We start from the raw sequence: 21,083 nt of genomic DNA, 5'->3' as shown, positions 1-21,083 counted from the left end.
GTTCCTAGGGTCTCAGGCTGTCTGTGTACCATTCAGGAGTCAGCCAAGGATTTGAGGGCAGTTTGATCTAGATTCAGGGCTCCCTTATAGGATTTTCCCTTTCACTTTCTAGCCTCTCTTGCATTCTCAGATTCTGTTTCCTCAGCTGAGTAAGACTCCTGCCCTTCGCTTGAACTGTCTTACGTGCACTGCTACCAACGGGGAAGAGGGGGGTTAGTGTAGAACTCACCTCATGTGCTTCCCTTTTTTGGAGGATTATGTCCCCTCCACTTTCTGCCTGCTTTTGGTTACTCTCCAAACAGTTGTTTTCATTATTTTGTCTAGAGTTTAACATTTTTGTCAGGAGGCTTGATCCAGTAAAAGTTCTCTGTCATTGCTAGTACAAGACTGTACTGAAGCTTGAGGTTTAAAAGAGTTAATCCTCAACTATGAAACAAAGAAAAAATCGGCTATTCAGAAAGTTCATTACTCGAAGCTTTCAAATTGTTGATATTTTATTGTACCTAAAACAAATTAGCTGCAAAACTATTTTACCATCTATTATACACAGTGTTAATATTGTTTTTGGGTCATATGCCCTAGGCCCTTCTGTTAGTGATAAAATAGTACTTTTGATTAGAGAGTTGGCATTCCTCTTTCCAAGAGAAAAGAATATTCCGGGGTCAGCCTGTTAAGTGCGTGTGCTCTGCTGCGGCGGCCTAGGGTTCGCAGGTTCGGATCCCGGGTGCGCACCGTCGCACCGCTTGTCAAGCTATGCTGTGGCAGCGTCCCATATGAAGCAGAGGAAGATGGGCATGGATGTTAGCCCAGGGCCAGTCTTCCTCAGTAAAAAAGAGGAGGATTGGCATTGGACGTTAGCTCAGGGCTGATCTTCCTCACAAAAAATAAAAAAGAAAGAAAAAAAGAATATTCCGTGTTGATTGATGAGCTAAGCAAATGTTACATAAACCTCCCAAGTGTTTTTCTATGTGAAGTAAATTTGTGCTGAGAGGAAAGAAGGAGGTGCAAGTCTGCATAAAGATTAGGGAATGAGAGAAGAGAAGAGGGTGGAGAGGTGGGGTAGACAAAAGGGAGAGAATATTTTTTTCTTTCTAAGCCTTTGGCTGGAAGAACTTGAGAAATAGTCTTTGGGATTATGACTTCAGCCTTTCTATGCTTTGATGTCCTGAGCTAGCCTTTCAGCTTCTAGGACAGACAACATTCAATTTAATTCATGTTGAACAATAATTTAGGCTTTTAATTATCCCAGCAGAGTTTGTCTGAGTCACTAGTTTTTAAATTATCTCTATAGTGCTTCACTGTGATTGCCTTTGTTCTGTGCTTTGTTTGTTTAGATTGCTTTAAACATTTCAGAAGTATTTGTTCTACTTAATCTGTTTCAGTAAAGTATGTTTTTAAACAGCATTATTAAGGTATAATTAAAATATTTTTTAGATTGTGGCATGGCAGCTTTGTCCCTTGATACAGCTATTAGATTGTTTAACAGAGAGCACTCTGATATTTATTAAACGTTTTATTATGTCTCAAATGGATATTTTTTCCTCCTAGCTGGCCAGGCCAAAAATAAAGGTGAAGTTAAAAGATCTAATCAGAGAAAGGAAGATAAAGTTTTTTTATCGTGTCTAGTTAAAAAATTTCTTTTATTAACCTAGTATTTGTTTTTTGTTTCTGTATAGTTCTTACAGCTTCATTCTCAGATATTTCTACTCAGTTCAGATGAAAGTACGGTTAGTCTATTGAAGAACTCTTCTCTCCGGGCTAAGTTTGATTTCCAAAGGAATGATCAACACATTTTCAAGACCCTTACTTCAGAATCCCCAGGACTAAATGATAGAAGCTCCTGTCCTCACTGGTTTGATATAAATGATTCCAAAGTCCAACCAATCAAGGAAAAGGATATTCAACAGCAATTTCAGGGTAAAGAGAGTGCCTATATGTTGTTTTATCGGAAATCCCAGTTGCAGAGACCCCCTGAAGGTATGGAAGGAAAAATGTTCCTATTTGTTTAAGCTGATGATTATAGAAGATAAATATTGAATGCTATTTGAATTTTCACCCTTTTAAAAGAAGGTTTAGTCTTGGAACATTTTAAAATATTTTAAAGCTAACAGTAGGAAAGACATTCTACCAAATGAAATCCAACAATCTGTCATTTTATAAAGATTATATATTTCTATTTAATTTTTTCCCCTCTACTAATATGAGGCCACAGTTAGATTTTCAAAATTGGATTTTCTTGGATCACATAATGTTTTTTTGTTGTGTGGGCAAACTTGCATGTGATTTACCTTATGCACAGTCTTGGCTCTGTCATTTGCCCTATGTTGCCTTTGAGTACGTGGCCTTGGGCTTGTTTTCATATGTTCCCTTTCATATGTTCTTTATCTTCCTTTCCCTCAAGGTAATGCGTTCTCTGAACAATTGAAATATCTTTGAAGCACTCTTTGGTGAACCTTCTAAGAGAGCTCATTTTGTTGTTAGTGCTGTGGAGTTGATTCCGATCCCTGGTGAGCCTGTGCACAGCAGAGTAGAACCCTGCCTGGTCTTTTTGCACCATCCTCCCACCTTCCAGTGCTATATCAGATGATGCTCCACTGCTATTCACAGGGTGTTCATGGCCAATTTTTTTGAAAGTGGGTGGCCAGGTCCTCCTTCCTAGTCTGTCTTAGTTTGGAAGCTCTGCTGAAACCTGTCCACCGTGGGTGATGCTGCTGGTATTAGAAGTACCAGTGGCATAGCTTTCAGCATCACAGCAACACGCAGCCACCATAGTATGACATCTGACAGACGAGTGGTGTGGGTCCCTGACCAGGAAACAAACCCAGGCCGCAGCAGTGAAAGCGCCGAATCTTAACCACAAGACCACCAGGGCTGGCTAAGAGAGCTCATGCCATGGACGTTAACCCTTGGGACTCACAATGATAGAGACTATTTTTTTTTTTTTTTTTTTTTTGTGAGCAAGATCAGCCCTGAGCTAACATCCATGCTAATCCTCCTCTTTTTTCTGAGGAAGACTGGCTCTGGGCTAACATCCGTGCCCATCTTACTCAACTTTATATGGGATGCTGCCCCGGCATGGCCTGACAAGCAGTGAGGCAGCGTGCACCCAGGATCCGAACCTGGGCCGTCAGCAGTGGAGCACGCACACTTAACCGCTACGCCATGGGGCCGGCCCTGAGAGTATTTTTGAATTGAAGCCACAAACGTGAATCACTCTGTAAGACTTTTTGATCACTTCCCAAAGTCCACTCAAAAGTAAAAAATCTTAACTAGGAAAGCTCTTTAGATTGAGACATATCTATGATTAGAGATGAGGATACTGTTCTTAGATAATGAGAATAGTGATCATTTTTATAAAGAATAAGAGGGGCTGGCCCCGTGGCCTAGTGGTGAAGTTTGGCGCACTCCGCTTTGGCGGCCCAGGTTTGGATCCTGGGTGCGGACCTACACCACTCACTGGTGGCCATGCTGTGGTGGTAACCAACATAGGAAACAGAAGAAGACTGGCACAGATGTTAGCTCAGGGCAAATCTTCCTCAGCAAAAAAAAAAAAAAAAAAAGAAGAAGAAGAAGAAAGCAGTTAATAATTTGCATGTGAATCAAAGGAAATTAACTTTCTGGATCTGAAACAGTTATATAACTATTCCGTTAATCAGAAAGGGCTCTGTATTTTTCTGAGGGAAAGATATAGTAATGGTTCTGATAAAAATATTGTAGAGCAGAATTCACAGTTACAGCAATATATATTAATAGAAAAAGAATGTCTTCAGATGGAATATTGTCTTTTTCATAGAATTGAATTTTAGTATGTACGTAATGGGAATATGTACTAAATGACAGTTTTCTAATTAGCTTAGGAATTGAATAAAGGTCTAGCCAAAATCTTGAGGGACCTTTTTTGGGGGATGAAGGGGTGGAACTTGGTGAAATGATCCTAAAATTCACCTAGAGAGATAAAGTAATGAAAATTGAAGAAGGGGCTACTGAAGGAAAATTTACTCTATCAGTAAAAACATGTTTGTACAGCTATAGCAGTTATACATTATAGCAATGTAGTGCTAATGCGAAGAGTGGGACATACCATTGACGTAGAGCAGTAAGCCCAGAAATTGATCTGAGTAGTTTTAGGATTTTAATCCATGATAAGGTAGCTTTTCAGATAATAGAGGAAAAGCAAATTACTCTATAAATACGACTGGGAAGTTGGGTAGTTGCTAATCACTTGAATTAGCAATTAGTATAATCAATTATATAATCAAATTATACTAATCGCTTGAATGAAATTATAGTTCCTTTAATGTTTGTGTAAAAAAGGAACCTTAAAATGTATAAAATATAAATATTTTTCTGTTCTCAAAGTAGAGAAGATCTTTCTACGCTTAAATGTAAAGAAAAAAATTAAGGAAAAGTGATATAAACCTTAAACAATATTAAAAGGCAAATGACAAGCTAGTGGAAAACAGCAAAATGTATGACAAATTTATTTCTCCTATCTGTAGAATGCTTTTACGTCTATTGCATTGAGCACAGTAGTGAATTGGGAAAAGGCTATAAATAAGCAATTTAAATGAGATGCCACTTTTTTCTTACCAAGTCAAATATTTCTATTAATGTGGTTCTCAACAGTTGGCACTTCCTCTACAGCTAGTAGGTATATAACGTAATACAACCAGTTCGGTTGTATGTATTTAAAAACTTTAAACCAGTACTTCTGGGCCGGCCCCGTGGTTTGGTGGTTAAGTGCGCGTGCTCCGATGCTGGTGGCCCAGGGTTTGGATCCCGGGCGCGCACCGAGGCACCACTTCTCCGTCCATCCTGAGGCCGAGTCCCACATACAGCAACTAGAAGGATGTGCAGCTATGACATACAACTATCTACTGGGGCTTTGGGGGGAAAAAATAAATAAATAAAATCTTTAAAAATAAATAAATAAATAAATAAACCAGTACTTCTACTTCTACAAGTTTGTTTTCAAATAATCAGAGCTGTGTGTAAATATTTATGTTTAAAGATGTTTGTTACCCTCATTATTTTATAATAGTGACTAATTGGAAATCACCTAAATGTCTAACAGGAAAAGATTGGTTGGATTACTTATGCTGTTTATAGAATTGACTACTATGCAATCATTTAAGGCTTTGGAAAAATGCTCACAATATATGAAATAAAAAAGCAAGTTACAAATTTGTTAAATACAATCCCAGGTGCTTTAAATAAGTGTGTGTGTGTGTGTGTGTGTGTGTGTGTGTGTGTGTGTGTACAGATGGATTGTGTAGGTGTGGGAAAAAACCCAGAAGTATAGATACCAAATTTTAGCAGTATCTCTTGGGAGTGGGATTACAGGTAATATCTATTTCTTCTACATTTTAAAAAATAATTTCCAGAATCTTTACAGTGACTAATTATCACATTTGTTATCAGGAAGAAAATAGTAGGTGTTCTTTTTAAAAAGTATGTTTAGGGCCAGCCCCCGTGGCTTGGCGGTTGGGTGCGCGAGCTCCACTGCTGGTGACCCGGGTTCGGGTCCCGGGCGCGCACTGACGCGCCACTTCTCCAGCCGTGCTGAGGCCGCGTCCCATGTGCAGCAACTGAAGGGATGTGCAACTGTGATGTACAACTATCTACTGGAGCTTTGGGGGAAAAAATTTTTTTAAAAATAAAATAAATAAAAAGTAAAATAATATAAAAAATAAAAAACAGACCAATGAAAAGCCAAGAGTACAACTTGCAGGCAGAAAAAAAAAATTAAAAAAATAAAAAGTATATTTAAAGAAAGTTGAAGAAATGGAATTCTTCTAGCTTGGCTTAAAACTGTTTACCTTTCGTTTGTTCTAATGTTTTCATTTTTCAGATGGGAAAACTTGAGATCCAGAGAAAATTAGTGTTTACACAGGTAGTTGGTAGAAGCTTTCCTAGCTCCCAGCACAGTCCTTTCTAGTTTTCCATGTTACTCTTCAGCAACCAGATTTCATTTAGTCAGCACTAGGTAATGAAAAGTTTTGTTCACAGCTCGAGCTAATCCAAGATACAGAGTTCCGTGTCATTTGCTGAATGAAATGGATGCAGCCAACCTTGAACTGCAAACAAAAAGGTAATTTTAAATAGTTCTAGAGTTTGAATGGTTTTTCTGGAGAGTGAGGATCTAATTTAGGTCTTAAGTATTCAATAATGAAAATTTAAAAAGAAAATAAAACTAGTTAATTCCAGTGTCTGCTTAGCTGCTGAATTTTTATAGTGAGAGTATCTTTTACTTTGAAATTATCCTCTGTGAGAGTGAGTGAAATAATGACACACAAATAAATGGCCATCACTAAGAAGACTAGAGAAATCGGTGAGCACGTAGTTGCACTAAATGAATTGTATCCTGGTCTGTCAGGTAATTCCCTTGGTACAAAGAGAGCCTGATGTGAAAATCACCTCTCATATTTAAGTAGTTGTGGAGAACTGTCACATAGTGACAGAAGACGAGAGGTGGGCGAAAGGAAGGAAATGTGGATTCTACAGACTCTTGGGCTTAGTGTCAATCTTGGGCAAAAACCTATACTGGATTCTTAAAGGGATGGTTTGTGAGAACTTGATGATCTCAGCATTCTCGTTTGAGCCCTAATCTTGGACCCTGAAGAACTGTTTCTTTATTTGTTCTCTGGCAGGGTCGGTGGGGTATTGGGTTAGGGAAATGGATGTTCTCATGGTCTCCTTATGGACCCAAGTGGCTGATTATGTGGCAGGGATGTGTTCAACATTTTTATTATTGACTTGGAGCTAGGGGAAAAAAAAATAGCAGGTAGATTAAATGACAAACCAACATTGAAGGAAATCTCAAATCAAGACACTAAGAAGATAAAAACTTAACAGTAAGATATTTTAAGTGTAAAAAATAACCTGCATGAGTGGTGTTGATTAGCAGTTGGTAAAAAAAAAAAAAACAACCTTAGGGGTTTTAGTCATCCAGCACTAAACTCTCTAATGTGGTCATCAAAAATGGCTAATGCTGTCTTTGAGCACATGAATAGAGTTGTGTCTGAAGTAACTGAATTGTGGCAGTAAGCCTCATCCAACTCTCCATTGCTCAGACTGCCGGGAGTAGTGTTTGGCACCATGCTTCAGGGCAGCTGAGCGGATTCAGAGAAGAGCGGCCAGTGCGAGGCTGATGCTGAGAACATTTGACCTGGAGAGAGTAGACTCAAGAGGATCATGAGAGCGACTGCAAATATTTTATGGGAGAGTCTGTGGGGTTTAGTGGAAGTAAGGATGAAATAGAAGTTGTAAATCTGGTACTTAACACAATTTTAGAAGCAAGTTTCCAGCATTTTATTCATGACTATAATATAATCTTAGGATTGGAAGAGTTTGAGTGTCAGTATTTGTTCAGAGTCACGTTGCACAGTGTATGTTAGAACAATTTTTCCTTGGAATTCATGGTGGCAGAGCTGAATTTTTGCTATTTATTGAGAAACTAAAATGAATCATTTTGGAGCTGGAAGAAAAGGATGTTAATTATAATGACTTAGGTGGAATAAAGATCTTGTTTGTATTGTAAATTAAATATTTTTGGTTTGAGAAGAAGTAGTGTCTGTTATAAAAACATAGCATTTAAGTATTTTTTATGCCTCTTTAAATTAGGGCAGAATGTGATTCTACAGACAATAATTTTGAACTACATCTCCACCTGGGCCCTCATTATCAGTTCTTCAACGGGGCTCTGCATCCTGTGGTCTCTCAAACAGAAAGCATGTGGGATTTGACCTTTGACAAAAGAAAAACTTTAGGAGACCTTCGACAGTCAATATTTCAGGTAATTTAGCCTTACTTCCTCTTAATTTAGACTTTAAAGTCCATCTCAAGCTGGATTTCTCTTTTCGAAAATCCTATTTAGGATACAACTGTTAATTTTCAAAGCTGCTTAGGAAAATCCTACACCTGCCACTTCCATAGAGGGATGGCCCAAACGTTTTCCCCTTACTTGTGAGTTTTTAGAGAGGCTTTTCTGCGCGGACAAGACTCCACTGTCCTGCCAGCAGGTTTTCAGGTGGAGAACCAAGCCTGGTATATTTTATTTTGAGGAGAGAAAGAGTATAAGGTAGTCTCTTTTTTGGAAAAATAAATAGAGAAGAATTATGTTAAGTGGAGTGAAAAGATAAAGATAAGCATGTTGCCTAAAACCAAGAACTACTAAACAAATAAAAGCAGCTAATTTTTCTACGTTGCAGTATAGAAGAGCATTTATTAGTAAGATTGCTGAATGAAGGAAAATATCTACTAGTCTCTAATAAAAACAAACATCTATTTAATCATTATCTGTAAATAATTTATCCAGCTGTATTTTAATGACAACAACAGAGGTGGTCTTTATTTTACTTACAGTGCTTTCATGTAAATTTTATCATTTGGTTCTTTTAACCTCATGAGGGTAGGCTAACCCCGTTTTAAAGGTGAAGAAATTGTGATTTAAAGAGGTCTAGTGACTTGCCTGTGCTCAGACACCTGGTTAGTAGTAGAACTAGGACTCTAGCCCTGGTCTCCCTACTTTCTTTTCTCTTGATCATGTTTCTTCACCCCACAATACTTCCTGATCAAGGAAAAGGGAGCTTTTTTCCAGAAATAAATAAATTTTCTGAAAAACTATCAATTATCCAAGTGATTAACTGTCTTTTGACTTTTCTCTTGTACAAAGAAAAGCAGGCCACTTTCTTTTTTAACTTTAGTTGATTTGAATGATATTTAGATGTTGGGTCAGTATCAGAATTTCTAAAATTATCTAATATTTCTGAACTTTTGCATTAAAAGTTCATTTCTGAGCCAATCCTAGCAGTGTTGATAAAGGTGGACTTGGAGATTTGACCGTGTCTAGGGTGACATTTCAAATGGAAAAGACCTTATTCTCCTTTATAAGTTTTAGATTCACTCCAGTCTGTTTTTTGGTGTTTTAAATGTACATCTCTGTTATCTCAGAAGTAAGCCACTGGCAAGAGGCTGTGAGATTGACACGGTTAACTAATCAATTGTAAATATGAAATTTCTTTTTAAGAGAACAGTCTTATAGTATTGTGGAGGGAGACTAAATAGGACTGACTTTTGTGGGTGATGTTATTTTGGCAAGATTACCACAATCCCCAGAGTCTTGGATCTAGAAACTTAAAGAACAGATTCCTGGTAGTCTATTATATAAACTGGTAATGCCATTTTTCACATTTACAGTGGAAGATGTTCCTTTCAGGTAACAAGAATATTAGTGTCTGCTAGAGTCAGTGCTGCTTTTCCCTGAACAGTGCTGATTGAACAAATGATTTTTGCTTTTTTGGGCAAAGATTCCTGGGCTAGCATGCTAATGAGTTTGCCTTCTGATAAAAGCGGTCTTCCTGTGAGTTAAGTAGAATTGTTTAAATGGTCGTTTGCTCTTGGTGTGTGCCAAGATTCTCCCATCACCAGTGGATGAACTAGCCATCCTGGATTTGACTAAATAATGAATGATGTCTTCTTTCCACACTTGTGGTGTTGGGTTGGGATGGGAGAATTCATTTGTTTGCACCACCCTTTATCATCCGTATGTAAATTGGCACAGTGCTCTTCTTACTTAACCTGGAAGTGTGATACATGTGTTACTTTTCATTGTTCTCTTTTCTTTCCTTAATATTCTTCAGCTGTTAGAATTTTGGGAAGGAGATATGGTTCTTAGTGTTGCAAAGTTTGTACCAGCAGGACTTCATGTTTACCAGATGCTTGATGGTAAGATGAATATTAAAACACAGCAACTCATTTTACATATTTATATTTCTGTGGAGCTCATCCGTGATTTTCTACTTTTTGCCAGTCTTTCCCCTGCCTGCTTCTTTCTCAACTATGTAGCTTATCATCACATTGTCAGTTTTCAAACTGATTATTTATCCAATTTATAATGTAGTCGATATATGTAATGTGTGAAATTTTGCTAACATGGAAACATTTTATGTTTTCTGAAGTTAAGGCTACCTCTCTACCGAAAAAATTTTTTTAAAGGTTTTGGAATTTTTTTATATTACCACAGATTTTTGAGCAAATGGTTTGAAACGATTTGAATCTTATTTATGTGGCTTGATTTTTTACCCCACTCAGCTTTAGATTTTGTAGCAAAACAAACAAAAGTACTTGGAGAGCTTAAAAGCGTTTACTTCCTTTAAATAACAACAAAACAATAAAAATAGCAGTAGCAACAGTAACATTTATTTCAGACTTCATTGTGCCAAATACTGAGATAAATGTTTGATGTGAATTATCTCATTTGATTTTCACAAAATTCTTTTATCCCCATTTCATAAATGAGAAAACTGAAGTGTAGAGACTTGAACAGCTAATTAGTGGTGGCGCTAGGACTGTTTGATGCCGAAGCCTTACTCCTGTTCACGATGTCCAGTACAATTGACATTTATATTAACTCTTTTTTTCTGCTATCACGCTCATAAAACTTATGTAACAACATGGGGAAATGCTTACATAAATGAAAAAAAAACTAAAGAGTGATGGAAGGAATAAAGATAAAAATAATATAAAACAATGTCAGTATCATAACCATAATTACTGCCTTTTTCTTAATTTTCCTTAAGGAGAATGCTTTTTCAAACAAGTATTTAAGTATCTCAGCTCTTTCTTTAGTTAAATTGTGTTTGATGATCATGATAAATGGTCTCACTGATAATCTCGTCTTCCTAGGAGATGACCTGACACTGAGTGAAATTGAAATTGCTGATGGGGAAGACATCTTTGTATGGAATGGGGTGGAGGTAAAAAGTGTTGAAGCAATACTCATGATAGTTTTGGATTTTTTTTTAAGTCACTCTAATGAAATTTTATTCAGTATATCTGAAGGCAGTTAGATATTAGAAAGCTGCCGAAATGTCCAATCGATTTTAGGTTCAGTCATTGTTAGTTACCTGTTAAAGAGAGATTTGTTGAGCACCTCCATTGTGCCAAGCTGTGTGTCCCTGTGGGAATGTACAAGGGGGCGAATAGCTCTACTGAGTTAGGGAATGGAGGTGACTTGTAGGAGCAGAGTGAATGTTCTACATCAAGAAAGGGGCGAGGACTATCTCAGCCACTGGGTGGACTGTCCTTGGTCCATCTCGTATATTTCCAAGGCTTCATTACCACCACTGAGGACTCATACATCTCTATCTGCACTCCAGATTTCTCTCCTAAAAAATAAAAGATGGCCAAGAAAAAATTTCAAAAGGAAAATTGTTCTTCTGATACTTAAAAGACATTTGTGAAAATTTTATTTCATTTGAAAAGAAAAAAAATGAGAATTGTTCTACAAGAGTAGTCTTTTACTACGTTATTATGTTGACTTGATTTTGGCAAATATAAACTATACTAATGGTTGTCTTGATATTATTGTAGGTTGGCGGAATCCAGATTCCAACTGGTAGTGACTGTGAACCTCTGCTCTTAAATGTGCTTCATCTGGCAACAAGCAGTGAAGGAGAAACGTGTCAGCAGTTGATAGAATTTCCACATGTCTTTCCAGCTAATGCAGAAGTAGGCACTGTATTCACAGCTTTAGCAATCCCAGTAGGTGTCCTCTTAATCAACAATACTGAATCTATGGGAGAAAAGAGCTGGACCACCATTCCCAAGGAAGACTTTAAGAAGACATTCAGAGAACAAGGTGTCAGAAATGGAAGCTCAATTTTAATTCAGGATTCTAATGATGATAACAGGTAACTCGCTAAAAAGAGAATTCTTTTTTAAGTTACAGTCGTGCTAGCTGCATAACGACATTTTGGTCAGTGACGACCACATATACAACGGTGGTCCCATAAGATTAGTACCATACAGCCTATGTGTGTAGTAGTCTGTACCATCTAGGTTTGTGTAAGTACACTCTGATGCTCACACAACGACGAAATCGCCTAACGACGCGTTTCTCGGAAAGTATCCTGTCGTTAAGTGAAGCATGACTATATTTTAATTACAGTACTGTCTCTTAGAACTCTAAAGCTTTATTTTAATAATGATAAGAGTTAAATGTTTCTTTTTATTCCTAGGCATTGTGTTCTATATGTTGTAAACAGGAATGTTCTAGGTTAGGCAACTTGAGAAAAAATGATATTGTAATGTGGTTTTTTTTTTTTTTTGGTAAATGTGGTAACTAAATAACGTAGGTATAGACTAAATATAGTCTAGATTAGTTGGCTGTAAAGCAGAATCCTAGCAAATGAATTCTGCTTAGCACTCATTATAAAACTGAAGGCACGTTTTCCCAACGAAAGTTCCTGAAATTTTTCACAAGGAGGACACTAAAATCATAGATAAATTTGTCTGAATATTTTGTCACAAGAATCCCATAAGGCAATTCAGTTTTTTGTTATAATCCTTTTTATGAGTCTTGAGATCCTCCCAGTTGCCCAGATGAGCAAATTACATGGGAATTATACCCTTGATTCCTGTAAGTCCAAGCTGAAGCTCAGAAGTGCTGTCTCTCTCCGGTTTTGTTATCCGTGTCTGTTACACTATATTTCTGTAGTCGATTTGTCTATACTGTAACCACCCCAAATTTCCGTACATTGAAGACTTGAGGTTACAAACAGTGAATCGGTTCCCTGCTTGATCAGTGCTGTGAATGTACTTAGATTGCCGTCGCGGTATTATTGTTTATGGTGGCTGTGATACACGGAGGCAGAGCACTTGTGAACGTATTCATTTTATATTACATTTATCACTGTTACTCTTTTGGACAGGTGTTTTCCAGACATTTATTTCCCCACCTTGTTCATTTAATAAAAAGCTTATTATATATTCCTTTATAAAAAGTAATATACATTTATTAGCATTTGGGAAATACAGAAGTGAAGACAGGAGCCCCAAAGCAGCATCACCATACTACCTGTGCAGTGTCAGGCACTGTTAGTTTTCCTGTTTTTCTGAACTGAAATAATTAGTTTTTTGTTTTGGAGGTTTTTCCTTTTTAAACATAATGACTATTTTGTAGATAAATAGTTTTTGCTGTCCCCCCGTGTCTGTAGACTCTTCATAAGCCTCGTTTCATGGCTGCCTAGTGTTCTGTGTTGTTGTTGTTGTTTACCTGACAGCTCCTGTGTGAGGCAGTACGTGTAGTGGGTAAGGACAGGGACTCTGGAGCCGGCCGCCTGGGTTTGTTCCCAGTTTTGTCACTGACTAGCAGTGAGACCATGGGCAAGTTACTTCATCTCTCTGCTCAGTTTCTTCTTCTGTAGAAGGGGGATAGTAGTTAGTACCAACTTCATAGAGTTGTAAGGAGTGAAAAAGGTCCTTACAAAATGTTTGCACATAGTAAATGCTAGATATTTTAGCTAGCAACATCGTCATTGTCATCATCATTCGGTTTTTCCTATTTTAAGGTAGTCTCAGGGAACATCTGGGTGCTTAGAACTTTCCTGTGTATAGGATTGCTAACTTAAGGTGGAGTCCCAGGGTGGAATAACTGAAATGAAGAGTAGAATTATGTTCTAGGGCTTGGATACGCACTCCCAAAGAGGACTTCTGCCAGCCCATTCAGTGCCTCTGTGTGAATTAGAAGTCACTCCTTCCTCAAGACCCTTTTACCATCTGTAGGAAGATTTCGTTAGAATAAGACACCCTACTGCCATCTGCTATCATAAAACTATAATAAAAATATAAATATACAATGTTTATGATGTGCATGATACCCCTTTGATGTGGCCTTTTTACTCAGTGTTGGTCTGCACAACTACACATGGCTGCCCTGTTATTAAAAGGACTAAGTCTAAATCCTATGGGTGGGCTTCTGGTGTAGATACTCTCTTAAAGCTCCCCTGGTGATTCCAGTGTGCGGGCAGAAGTCAGCAACTTATCGTTCAGTTACAACGGTTCTCTTTGAAAATTGTGGCAACCAGTTATTTGTAGAGGTCAAAAATATTTGGAGTTGTGAATATAGACTCCGTAGAACACTACCTAGCACTACGCTAAAAAGATAGTCAACTTTCAAAAAGCCAACTCAGTAGAACTTGGTCACCTTTAATTAGTCACATTGAGGGACACATGCAGAATTTTGAAAGTAGAGCCTAAGGAAAAGTATTAATTTTCTGATTCATAAAAGTGCTGTGTAAAGACACCTTTTTTAAACATCTTTTTACCTACAGTTTATTGGCGAAGCAAGGGCAATGGATCGCTAGTATGAATGAGATTGACTGGCTCCAAGTTAAAAATTTATGTGAAATAGAATCTGAAGAAGAGCAAGTTAAAATATCAGCAACTGTTAACACAGTGAGTAGATTGTAATTAAAGTTTGGTTGATGGTTTTTTAGTTAACAGAATTTTATTTAGAAAGCAATACCTTAATCTTTCAGAACAGTTGTCTCAGTAGATTTCTAAATCTTAAGAAATCAACTTTTTATTTTAAACATCTTATTATTGCCTGTTCACCTGTATTATTAGCCCTTGGCATGTTTTTAAGAAAATATATGCCTTTTTTTTCCTCGAAAGCCTAGAATTAGAATATGCAAGTTACCTGTTTAATTAGTACATCGAACCCTCTGGCTTTGATAAATATAAAATATTTTCAAGGGTCTTTTCATTATTTTTTAAACCAGGTATATGTGTTTTGCTTTTGTGTTGGGTTGGGTTTTTTTAAGTTTAACTTAAATTGCTCTGCATTATACTCTGTGCTGTTTATAAAGCGAACTGCTCTTAAAAGGAATTCCTTCAGTCTTCCATTTGAAGACTATGATACTGGTTTCATCTTTTTATATTTATGTAGTCTCAATCTGTTGAGTTTTTTTTCTGTATCATTAAAAGAAACTTATTAGAATGTTTTCTGTAAATATTATCGTTTCTTAAGGTGCATTAACATTTGTTGGTGTAGTAGAGGGGACAGTGTAAGACCAATGCACTAAAACTCAGGAGACCTCCCACCCCTCACCCTAAGTGGGAAACTTTGGTGAAGTCCCTGATTCCTTCAGTCTCTGTTCCTTGTTGGCACAGGGTGAGGCTCTGGTGGGAGGGTAGAGTCGATGATCTCTGACATCATTTTTACACCTAAGTTTCCATGATTTTGTGCCCTAGAGGCAATTAGCCTAACCTAAAAAAAAAAAAAAAATTGAAAGTAATTTACATAGTGCCGTTGGATTAGTATTGTACATTTCTTTATTACTTACGTTCGTTGGCCCTGAATTCATCATTCCTAACGTAAGGAAATGGGATTACTTGCAGTTTCTTGTGTTTGCTCTTGTCAGAAATGTTAGTGGTTTGTCAACTTTTTGCCTTTCTAGCTACAATTGTTTCTTTAGTTTTCTGTAGGTATCTTTTCCGTTCCAGTTAACATCAGTTTGATAAAAACTTAACTATTAAGATCTAAGTTTTTGCTTTTGACTTTGTAGAAATGAGAAAATGAATTTCAGGGATATCTGTATATGCACAGACTGACGATCTTCATTTTCCTCTCCTCCCATTGTTTCCAACTAATACACAGTCATTAGTTTATTTCTCTGTTTTAGGTGGTGTTCGATATTCGAATTAAAGCCATAAAGGAATTAAAATTAATGAAGGAACTAGGTAATCATTTTCATTTGCTTTTGGTTTTTTGGTTTAATTTAGTTTTTATTTTTAATGGAAAAAATATGAGAGAGTACAAAAAATAATTTAGGGAAAGCTCATGTACCTGCCACCCAAAATGGGCAAAGGTTAACATATTGTCATGTGTTTGTTTTTGTTTGAAACATTGCAAATAAAGTCCTCTGTGTTCTCCTCCTCAGACCTATTCTCTCTCCCTCCCCAGATGCAACCAGTATATCTGATTTGGGTCTTTATCTAGTGTATGTATTCATATTGTACTATATATTATATTTCCATGTATGTGTGTATATTGTATTTTTACATTTATATAAATTCTATCATAATATAATATGCTGCAAACTCACTATTCACTCAGCACTAGATTTTCTTTAACAGCTTTATTGAAGTGTAGAGTACATACCATCAAACACCCATTTTAAGTGTAATTCAGTGATTATTAGTAAATTTATAGAATTGTATAACCATCAGCGCAATCTAGTTTTAGAACTTGCCATCACTCCAAAAAGATCCCTTGCACCCTTTTTGCATTCCAAGCCCCTGACAACCACTCATCTACTTTGTGTCTCTGTAGACCTGCTTTTCTCGTTATTTCAAGTAAATGGAACCATATCATACATAGTCTCTTGTGTCTGGCTTCTTTCATTTAGTATACTGTTTTTGAGGTTCATTCATAATTCAGCGTGTATCAGTGGTTTATTCCTTTTTATTGCTGACTAGCATTCCATTGTATGGATATATCACATTTTGTTTATCCATTCACCAATTGATGGACATTTGGATTGTTTCCACTTTTTGGCTTTTATCAGTAATACTGCTGTAAACATTTGCATGTAAGTCTTTGTGTGGACATATGTTTTCGCTTCTCTTGGGTAGATATACAGGATTGGAATTGCTAGGTCGTATGGCAAATTTATGTTTAACTTTATAAGGAACTGCCAAACTACTTTCCAAAGTAGCTGAACCATTTAAATCCCCACTAACAATGTAGCAAGGTTACAATTTCTCCATATCCTTGCCAATATTTGTAATTGTCTGTCTTTATCATTATAGCCATTCTAGTGAATATGAATTGGTATCTCATTGTGTGTTTAATTGCATTTTCCTAATGCAGTGATGGTGTGCACTATTGAGGTGCTTCTTGTCTATTTGTATATCCTAAGGATTCTATTAAAAAGCTACTAAAATTAATAAGTGAGTTTAACAAGAACTCAAAATCAATACACAAAAATTCACTGTATGTTTATCTACTAGCACCAAAAAAAATGGAAAACAAAATTAAGAAAACATTTATAATAGTGTAAAATATCATGAAATACTTGAGGATAAATTTAACAAAATATATGCAAGACCTGTACACTGAAAATTAGAAGACATTGGTGTGAGGGGCGCATTTTATGTGGTGACTGACAAAGAATAATGTACAACTAAATTTTCACAATGTTGTAAACTATTATGACATCAATAAAAAAACATTGGTGTGAAAAATAAAAGAAGATCTGAATAAATAGAGCGATGTACCATGTTCTTAGATTGGAAGACGCAGTATTGTTAAGAGGCTAATTCTCTCAAAATTGATTTGTAGATTCAGTGCGTTCTCACTCAAAATCTTAGCAGGGTTTTTTTTGGTAGAAATTGACAAGCTAATTCTTAAATTTTTATGGAAATGCAGAGAACCTAAAGTATCTGTAACAATTTTGGAAAAAAAGAACAAAATTGAAGGAGTTACACTATCTAATTTCAAGACTTACTCTAAAGCTGTAGTAATCAAGACTGTCTACATTGGCATAAGAGTAGACATATTGAGCAGAGGTCAGCAAGCTATGGCCTACAACCTGTTTCTGTACAGCCAGTGAGCTAAGAATAGTTTTTACACTTTTAAAGGGCTCTTTTAAGAAAAAGAATGTGCAAGCGATCACATGTGGTTTTTAAAGCCTAAAATATTTACAATGGAACTACATTGAGAATCCAGAAGTAGGTGCAAACATATATAGTCAGTTGACTTTCAACAAAAGCACCAAGGTATTTCCAGGGGGAAAGATGGTATATTTCAGCATACAGTGCTGGACCAATTGGATATCCATAGATGCAAAAATGAACCTCCAGCTTTGCCTTACATCATGTAAATGGATCATAGACCTAAATGTTAAAACCTAAAACTATAAAATTTCTGGGAGAAAATATATGAGAAAACTTTGTTACTTTTACCATAAGGAAAAGGTATTTTTAAATAGGACTCAAAAAGCACAAACTATGAAAGAAAAAACTAATAAATTGGACTGCATCAAAATTTTAAACTTCTGTTCTTCAAAAGGCATTTGAAAAGGAAAGCCACAAACTGGAAGAAAAAATTTATAAAACACACATTTGACAGTAGACTTGTATCCAGGATATATGAAAAATACTTGCAACCTAATCAGAAGACAACCTAACCCAAATTGGGTGCACGCTTTACAGAAGACGACCTACCTATGAATGAACAATAAGCAAAGAGAAGGATATCAGTATCATTAGCCATCAAACTAAAACCATAATGACACATGACTACACACTGCTCAGAATGATTAAAATTTGAACTACTGACAAAAACCAAGTGTTAGCGAAGATGTGGAGCAACTGCAACTCCCACGTGTTGCTGGTGGGAGTGTAAAATGGTACACTCTGGTAAAGAGTTAGCTTGTTTCTGATGAATTGAAACATTCACTTACAAATTCTCCTAGATATTTACCCAAAAAAATTTAAAACGTATAATATCCTTACAAATACTGTACATAAGTGTTCATAACCAAAAACCAGAAACAACTCAGATGCCCTTGAGCTGGTGAATGGATGAACAAATTGTGATGTATCTGTACAATGGGATACTATTTTTCAATAAAAACAATGAACTACCACCCTATGTAAAACATGGGTGAATCTCAAAGACATTATGCCAGGCAAAAGAAGCTAGATGCAGAATAAATATGCTTATGATTGTATTGATATGAAATTTTCAAAAAAGAAAAGCCTAAAATATTTACAATGGAACTACATTGAAAATCCAGAAATAGGTGCAAAAACTAAGCCATAGTTAGAGAGGCAGGTCAAGATTGAGGGTAGGGGTTTGACACGAAGGAATTTTGGGGGGTGGTGCAAATTGTATCTCGATTTGCTGGTGGTTGCCAAGTATTTATATTAACTCTTTGAATTATATACTTCAACTGGATATGTTTTATTATACCTCAATCAAGTTGATTAAAAGTGTATGGTTTATTCAAAGAATAGTTCATTGTCTTCCCATGTAACAGGTCTCCCTTCTTCTGTTCTTGCTTACCTCCAAACCATTCTTCCTATAGCAAGTGGTCTTCAGTGTCTCTGAGTCAGGTCTTGTCACTGCTCTGCTCAGAACCCTGTAGGGCTCTTCCACTGCACGGAGGCTACTGCCTTAGCCTGGCCTGGGGGAGCCTGCTCATGTGACCACCACCTAACCAACCTCATTGCAGTCTGCTTATTCCCAACACACTTCCCGTGCTGCCTTTCTGTGAGTGTCTAGTGCACAAGCTCTCTTCTACCCCCAAGACTCCTTAGTGCTGTCATCCGTCTTTGAACTCTCTTCCCTTTACTCTTCATCTGCTAACTTCAGTCGTTCCTTTGGTCTCAGCAGAAATGTCACTTCTCCTGTCATCCCTTACCACGTAGTCTCAGTTCATCTCTGTTTTACTCTCATGACACCCTGATCTTCCCTTCATAGCACTTAACACTGTAACTACCTGTGTTTCCTGATGAATGTCCACCTCTCCCATTAGACGAGGCTCTTAGAGGGCAGAGTCCATGGCTGTTTTGCTTACTACTATGTTGTCAGCTTCTAGAACAGTGCCTGGCACATAGAAGACACACGGTGTTTGTTGAGTGAAAGTGAAAAAATTTTAAGGAAACAGTGTTTAAATGCATTTTGTAAATTGGAGAACTCTTTTCATAGGTTGTTTCAGTTGTCAAGAAATTTATATTAGAATTACATGCTAGCTTCGCATTACTGTAGTAGAAGATACAGAGCTCAGGAATCTCAGAGGGAGATTCTGCCATGGTCTAAAAAGTTAGAACTTCCAAGGCCCATGCCGTTCTTGCCTTGTCAGAAGGCTCCACCCTTCCCAACCCCCCACTTCATATCTGACTCTGTAAGAATTCTGTTTGGACTAAGAACCTGGTGTGCTCCTTCCCATAAAGCAGGAATTTTTGCATCCTTAAATTTAGGGCACGCTGGCCCTAATCCATTTAATTTTTTTAATTTTTTTTTTAATTCCCCCCCCCAAAGCCCCAGTAGATAGTTGTATGTCATAGCTGCACATCCTTCTAGTTGCTGTACGTGGGACGCGGCCTCAGCATGGCCGGAGAAGCAGTGCGTCGGTGCATGCCCGGGATCCGAACCCGGGCCGCCAGCAGCGGAGCGCGCACACTTAACCACTAAGCCACGGGGCCGGCCCCCTAATCCATTTAATAAGCACAAAAAATCACCTGACAGATTTTAAATATAGGCAGTCTCTGTATAGTTCCAATATGCATGAATTTCAGTTACCACAGTTCATTATGTAACATCAGTTACCCAGCAGTAAGGTTCACGTTTCAGCTACCAGCAGAGATATTAATGGAGTAATTGCATAAAGTACAAACTTGGCTACTAGCTCTTCAATCCACAGATCATGACGTAAATAGCAGGTGTGCATTGTGATCAGTGACTAATGACTTCACTCTTTCCAGTCTGTCAGTGATTGGGTCACTGCATACCTGTTATTAATTGCACCCCACAGACAGCAAAGTGTGTAGTGTATTGCCTCCTTTTCTCCCAGTGGTAAACCCACATAACACTTTACAAGGATGGATAATCGAATTGGCCAACAAAGATGAAAGTGCAGCAAAGAAACAAAAGTATGTGGAGTTCCAGAAGAAATAGCTGACCATGGGAATGTTGACACTGCTGTCATTCAAGAGACTTGAGGTATGCAGCCAGAGGAACTTAATGAATGCGAACTTATTGACAGAAAGGAGGAAAGTGGTCATGACGAGAAGGATGAAGATATCCCAGGGGAACTGACGCCAGCAAAAAACCTCACATTAAAGCAGCTCTGGGAGATATTTCATGACATTGAAGCACAAAATATAAAATACTAGAAGCTGATCCAAACTGAGAGTACGACAGTTCGCCAGGCAATAGAAAAGATACTCGCTCCGTATTGTGAGCTCTACAATGAGAAGAAAAAAACAAGCCCTATTTAACTATTTTCAATATCTTTTTTCAAAGAAATAAAACATTTTAATTCTCAGTTGTTCTAGTGTTTTAAATTACAGTGTAAATACTAGTTTTGCTATTTTTTTTCACTTCACTATACATGTATAACTGACAGTTTTAAATGTTTTGACAAAAATTTTTAAAGATCACAGAACAACTGTGATTTTTCTGATTGTTACTAAGGTTGATTTGCCGTTTTCTGCTTGCAGAGGCATTTTTACAGTTTTGCATACCGTGCAAAGTGAAGATTGCTTGTACTTGTCTTTTGGTTGTTGGG

At 37.1% G+C, this 21,083-nt stretch overlaps 1 protein-coding gene across 4 annotated transcripts in view; it reads left to right on the top strand.

Moving 5' to 3' along the window:
- USP40 (ubiquitin specific peptidase 40) overlaps positions 1-21,083 on the top strand; it is an 81,128-nt gene that overhangs the window by 28,212 nt on the left and 31,833 nt on the right. For all 4 annotated transcript variants that reach the window (XM_058533250.1, XM_058533248.1, XM_058533249.1 and 1 more), the window contains 8 exons: positions 1,677-1,977; positions 6,010-6,091; positions 7,624-7,795; positions 9,642-9,726; positions 10,687-10,757; positions 11,374-11,693; positions 14,115-14,238; positions 15,468-15,525. In XM_058533250.1, coding sequence (XP_058389233.1) covers positions 1,677-1,977; positions 6,010-6,091; positions 7,624-7,795; positions 9,642-9,726; positions 10,687-10,757; positions 11,374-11,693; positions 14,115-14,238; positions 15,468-15,525 — 1,213 coding nt within the window. The remainder of the gene's footprint in view (positions 1-1,676; positions 1,978-6,009; positions 6,092-7,623; positions 7,796-9,641; positions 9,727-10,686; positions 10,758-11,373; positions 11,694-14,114; positions 14,239-15,467; positions 15,526-21,083) is intronic.

This window comes from Diceros bicornis, chromosome 37, assembly GCF_020826845.1.
Source record: "Diceros bicornis minor isolate mBicDic1 chromosome 37, mDicBic1.mat.cur, whole genome shotgun sequence".
NCBI classification, from domain to species: domain Eukaryota; kingdom Metazoa; phylum Chordata; class Mammalia; order Perissodactyla; family Rhinocerotidae; genus Diceros; species Diceros bicornis.
Note: the sequence above shows the minus strand (reverse complement) of the source record. Positions and strands in the feature narration are given on the sequence as shown.